This window comes from Lissotriton helveticus (genome assembly GCF_964261635.1).
Source record: "Lissotriton helveticus chromosome 1_1 unlocalized genomic scaffold, aLisHel1.1 SUPER_1_unloc_33, whole genome shotgun sequence".
NCBI classification, from domain to species: Eukaryota; Metazoa; Chordata; class Amphibia; order Caudata; family Salamandridae; genus Lissotriton; species Lissotriton helveticus.
The window spans coordinates 392278-397710 of NW_027611674.1; the positions used below are offsets into that span (position 1 = coordinate 392278).

The following is a 5433-nucleotide window of genomic DNA, read 5'->3' on the forward strand; positions in this document are numbered from 1 at the left end:
GCTAGTCCCCCTGCTCCCATTGGCTGGTGCCGGTCAGGTGGTGCGCTAGACTCGGGGCCGGCCATATTTAATCGGGACGACTGGAATCCTCGGTTGGTTCTCGTTACCGGTGCATGACTTACTATGCCCGATTGCTCTAAAATAATTTGAATTGACTTGCTGCTAACTGGTCTTTACTGCTGCTATTTTAGAATTGACTTTTCATATATCGCCGAATTTTAAAACTTCTCGCATTTTAATTGGAAATCATTTTACTGTGCATTGGGTGCTTTGCTTAGTGTTGTTTGGTCCCTACCTGCCTGTGCCCCGTTCCCCCGCGGGTTTTCCCGTTTGCGTGGAGGGCACGGCGGCAGACAGCTAGTCCCCCCGCTCCCATTCGCTGGTGCCGGTAAGGTGGTGCGCCAGACTCAGGCCGGCCATATTTAATCGGGATGACTTTCTCCGCGGACGCGCGCAGCAGGCGTGCGCCGAAGTTGCGCCCGTCCGCGCTAAGGACGCGCAAGGGGCTAGTTGGGCTGGACCTCGTTTTACTCTTCATAAAAATCGTGAGTTATATTCCCACTCTGCACTTCTTGCACTTAGACCTGGGTTTAAACCGTGTCATTTCTCTTCTATTCCTGACAACCTGGTTAATCTCAACTGTTGCAAAGGGGTTTCTAGATCCATACGCCCTCGCCATTATTGTCTTAATAAATCTAGGAGATATGGAAGTCAGTTTCCCGTTCCTAACGATTTAAGTGAGGCTGGCCTGCTCCTTAATGCTAGGTCGTTGGCTCGTAATAATGTTGCCTTCAACGACTTTGTCTCTCAAAAAAGGCCCCCTTGGGTCTTTATAACCGAAACCTGGGGTTCTGAAACCTCCGGCCCTGACTTCGTAGAGGCAGTCCCCGAGGGCTATTCTTTGGCCAGAATGGATAGGTCAGGACGAAAGGGAGGTGGCCTGGGTATCCTTTTCAGAGACACTTTTACTTGTAGCACTAAACCTCTTTCTTTACCCTCTGATAAGTTTGAGGCTTTGTATTTCTCTATTAATTTCCTTCCCTCGGCCTCTTTCTCTGGTATTCTCTGTTATAGACCTCCTGGCCCCAGAACGACCTTTGCCCATGACATCCTTAAATTGATAGAGCCCTACGTTGATAAGCCCCACTTCAGTATTCTCTGCGATTTTAATTTTCACTTAGAGGCCATAGAATCGAAGGATACTGCAGTACTTGTAGATGGTCTAGCGGCATGTGGTTTGGGTCAACTGGTCATTGGCCCCACACATTTGGCCGGCCATACGCTGGATGGTATCTTTTCAAATGATTCAAGACTTTTGGCAGGAACTCCCATCCCCTCTAGGATTACCTTTAAACTCCTGTGCTTAGCCCATGGTGCTTTTTACGGCGCAGGCTCAGAAGGTATCAGGGCCCTTCTGTGTGTGTATTCCCCCAGTAGAACCCTCCGGTCTTCTTCCAAGAATTTGCTTGTGGTCCCCAAGTTCACAAAGGCAAAGTGGAGAGGCAGAGCTTTTTCTGTTCTAGCTCCTAAACTCTGGAACTCTCTCCCTTTGGAGCTCACTAGCCAATCCTCTTTAGCAGTCTTCAAAAAACACCTGAAGACCTGGCTTTTCTCCCAGGCATATTAGGGACTGCGCCTTTTGTGGCTTCCTGGTTCATCTATCTGGTAATGTGGACCTTTTGTTTGTTTGTCTGGCGCCTTGATGCCCCTTGGGGCTAAGTTTTGCTCGGTATAAAAATGCTATTCATTCATTCATTCAACACGAACGTGTTTCTTTCAGATTCTGTCTTTCAGATACTAGCTTTTTTGGCATACGGATTTTCTCCAGTGTGGAGTTTCTCATGGTGAGATAGCGTTTTTCTCTGCAGCTTTTCTGGCATTCAGAACACTCATAAGGTTTTTCATCAATATGGAGAATCGCTTATGGTTAGTGAGGCTGTGCCTATCAGATAGGAATTTCTGGCATTCACAGCATTGGTAATGTTTTTTCCCTGTGTGCGTCTGCTCATGTAGAGTGAGATTGTGTTTAAAACTGATGCTTTTCTGGCACTAAAATATTTTGATGGTGTGTTTTATTATGGCGCTTGTAACCATCTCTACCTCTGAATCTTTTCTGACAATTAGAGCACTGATAATTTTCTTCTCCAGTATGGATTTTCATATGTTTAGTGAGATTACATTTAAGGCTGAAACATTTTTGGCATTTGGAGCACTGATAAGGTATTTCCCCAGTGTGGGTTCTTATATGCGGAGTGAGACTGGTTTTTTCACTGAAACATTTGTGGCATTCAGAGCACCGATAAGGTTTTTCCCCAGTGTGGGTTCTTATATGAATAATGAGACTGTTTTTTTGGCAGAAATATTTTTGGCATTCAGAGCACTGATATGGTTTTTCCCCAGTGTGTGTTCTTATATGCTGAGTGAGACTGTTTTTTTCACTGAAACATTTGTGGCATTCAGAGCACCGATAAGGTTTTTCCCCAGTGTGGGTTCTTATATGAATAATGAGACTGTTTTTTTGGCCGAAACATTTTTGGCATTCAGAGCACTGATAAGGTTTTTCCCTAGTGTGGGTTCTTATATGCTGAGTGAGATTGCTTTTTACCCTGAAACATTTGTCGCATTCAGTGCACTGATAAGGTTTTTCCCCAGTGTGGAATCTCAAATGTGCAGTTAGAAGTGATTTACAGTGGAAATGTTTTGGGCATTCAGAGCACTGATAAAGGTTTTCCCCAGTGTGGGTTCTTATATGTTGAGTGAGACTGCGTTTGTCTCTGAAACATTTCTGGCATTCAGAGCACTGATAAGGTTTTTCCCCAGTGTGGGTTCTTATATGTTGAGTGAGACTGCGTTTGTCTCTGAAACATTTCTGACATTCAGAGCATGGATAAGGTTTTTGCCCAGTGTGGGTTATTGTATGTTGAGAAAGAGTTCTTTTGTCAATGAAACATTTCTGGCATTCAGAGCACTGATAAGGTTTTTCCCCAGTGTGGATCTTTGTATGCCGTGTGAGACTACTTTTTACACTGAAACATTTCTGGCATTCAGAGCATTGATAAGGTTGTTCCACAGAATGGATTATTGCATGTTCAATGAGTTTGCTTTTGTAACTGAAACATTTCTGGCATTCAGAGCACTGAAAAGGTTTTTCCCCAGTGTGGGTTCTTGTATGCTGAGTGAGACAGTTTTTGTCACTGAAACATTTGTGGCATTCAGAGCACTGATAACGTTTTGCCCCAGTGTGGATCTTTGTATGCCGTGTGAGATTACGTTTTACGCTGAAACATTTCTGGCATTCAGAGCACTGATAAGGTTGTTCCACAGAATGGGTTATTGCATGTTGAGAAAGACGTTGTTTGTTACAAAATCTTTCCTGGCATTCAGAGCACTGATAAGGTTTTTCCCCAGTGTGGAATCTCACATGTGCAGTTAGAAGTGATTTAAGTTTGAAATGTTTTGGGCATTCAGAGCACTGATAAGGGTTTTCCCCACATTTGATTCTCGTATGTTCAATGAGTCTGCTTTTGTAACTGAAACATTTCTGGCATTCAGAGCACTGAAAAGGTTTATCCCCAGTGTGGGTTCTTCTATGCTGAGTGAGACTGTTTTTCTCAATGAAACATTTCTGGCAATCCGTGCACTGATAAGGTTTATCCCCAGTGTGGGTTCTTATATGACGAGTGAGACTGTTTTGGTCACTGAGACATTTCTGGCATTCAGGGCACTGGTAAGGTTTTTCCACAGAGTGGGTTAATGCATGTAGATTTAGACTAGGTTTGAAACTAAACCTTTTCTGGCATTCAGAGCACTGATAAGGTTTTTCCCCAGTGTGGATTCGCATGTGCTTAGTGAGATAAGATTTACGCCTGAAACTTTTTTGGCATACTTTGCACTGAGAGTGGTTTTTCCCAGTGAGCATTCTCTCAAATTCAGTGAGATGAGATTTATGGCTGAATCTTTTTTGGCACAGGTAACTTTTTTCCCCAACTTGGGTTACTTTGCTTTGATTGAGGCAAGTTTTAACACTGAATTTGTTCTCACAGCCCGTGTTTTTATAAGGTGTACTCCTAGAGTTAATATCTCTACTTTTCTCTTGCTTATATGCCACAGTAAGAGTGAACCCGATTTTAGAGTCGGGCTTGTTTAGATAATGTTCAGCATTTATCTGTAAAAGATATTGTGTGTAATCTTCTTAACACTTGAATTGAGCAAAATATGTCTGGATGCAGCCCTGTAACACCTGTCGAAATGTTTGTAGCAGATAATAGTCTTTTGGCTATAGCCTCTCTGGAAACAACTTATTTTGTGACTGAAGTTTTTCTCAAATCTATTTGTATAGGTTCTTTGCAATGCAGTGATAAGGTGTTAGTCTGATATTTAATGATTAAACTGAGAAGTGCCTTTTTGCACTGGCGTAATGGCAGTAACTGAGGGAATAAGAACATGCACAGTACTGTTGTGGCTCACCAGTCGCAGAACATCAGTTCCTTTTACCATTTCTATGTTTGGTGTAAGGTTAAGGTTTGTAGTTCTGAAGACGAGGATTTATTCACATTAGCTATTGCGCAACGATGCTCATTTAATCAGTTTTACGTATCACTCCTGCACAACAGATAATGTTGAGGCGATTTACATAGAATTACAGAACAGTACATAATAAAAAGGAAACAATCTTAGATGGTCATGAACACAATAAAGTGGTGAATTTTTAAGGTTTTCGCAAGAGTAAGCAGAGTGGATCGAGGTGTTATATCCCGAGTCAGATGGTCTCAAACTTGCGTAACTGGTTAAAAACGGTTGTTGAACAAAGGTGATTTTCCAATCTTTTGGTTGTTAGCGTGTCAGCTTCGGAGTCTTCTTTAGTGTCTTTTCTTTGATGGTCTGCAGAAGAAACCTTTTGTTATAACTTTCTTTTATGCAGTGTGTCCTTCCTCTCTGGGATTACATGATGCTTTAGATGAACGTTATGCTGTCATGCTGAGGCAATTTGTCTTTCTGCTAATATTTCAGATGAGGATGCTCTGATTGGTCTTTCTGGCATTATTTCTGATGCTGTGTGCACAGGTATGACCTTGCTCTGGGTTAATGAAATGCAAAATTAGATACTTCACTTACAGGTATAGTACTTTCCTCAGCTCCCACTTCCTCGCCACACCTAGATTTCGGAATTTTTTTAAACTTAGAATGCTGGATGTCCTTCAGTTTTTCAGAATAATCCTTCTTATGGCACTAACATTCAGTTGCCTGGTGGTAAATCGTGCTTTTTTCGTCCATAATTTCAATCACCTATAGTATTAAAATTAAATAGTTAATGCATGTAAATTTCTCCAAAAATAATTTACAAGCCAAATCAATACAGAATTGCAGAATTTTGAAAATGTTGAGCTGTTCTTCTGACAGAGCAGAGTGTAGAATGGTAGCCTGAAAATACTT

At 42.0% G+C, this 5433-nt stretch overlaps 1 protein-coding gene across 1 annotated transcript; it reads right to left on the minus strand.

Annotated features, from left to right (window-relative positions):
* Window positions 1-501: 501 nt before the first annotated feature.
* Window positions 502-4211, minus strand: LOC144805922 (uncharacterized). The gene has a single exon (XM_078672392.1). It carries the CDS (start codon window positions 3917-3919, stop codon window positions 2027-2029), a length of 1893 nt encoding a protein of 630 aa, XP_078528518.1. The 5' UTR covers window positions 3920-4211; the 3' UTR covers window positions 502-2026.
* Window positions 4212-5433: the final 1222 nt, after the last annotated feature.

Bases quoted from the DNA above. Each gene is read 5' to 3' on its own strand.
- LOC144805922 (XM_078672392.1), bottom strand. From the start codon at position 3,919: ATGCTCACTGGGAAAAACCACTCTCAGTGCAAAGTATGCCAAAAAAGT.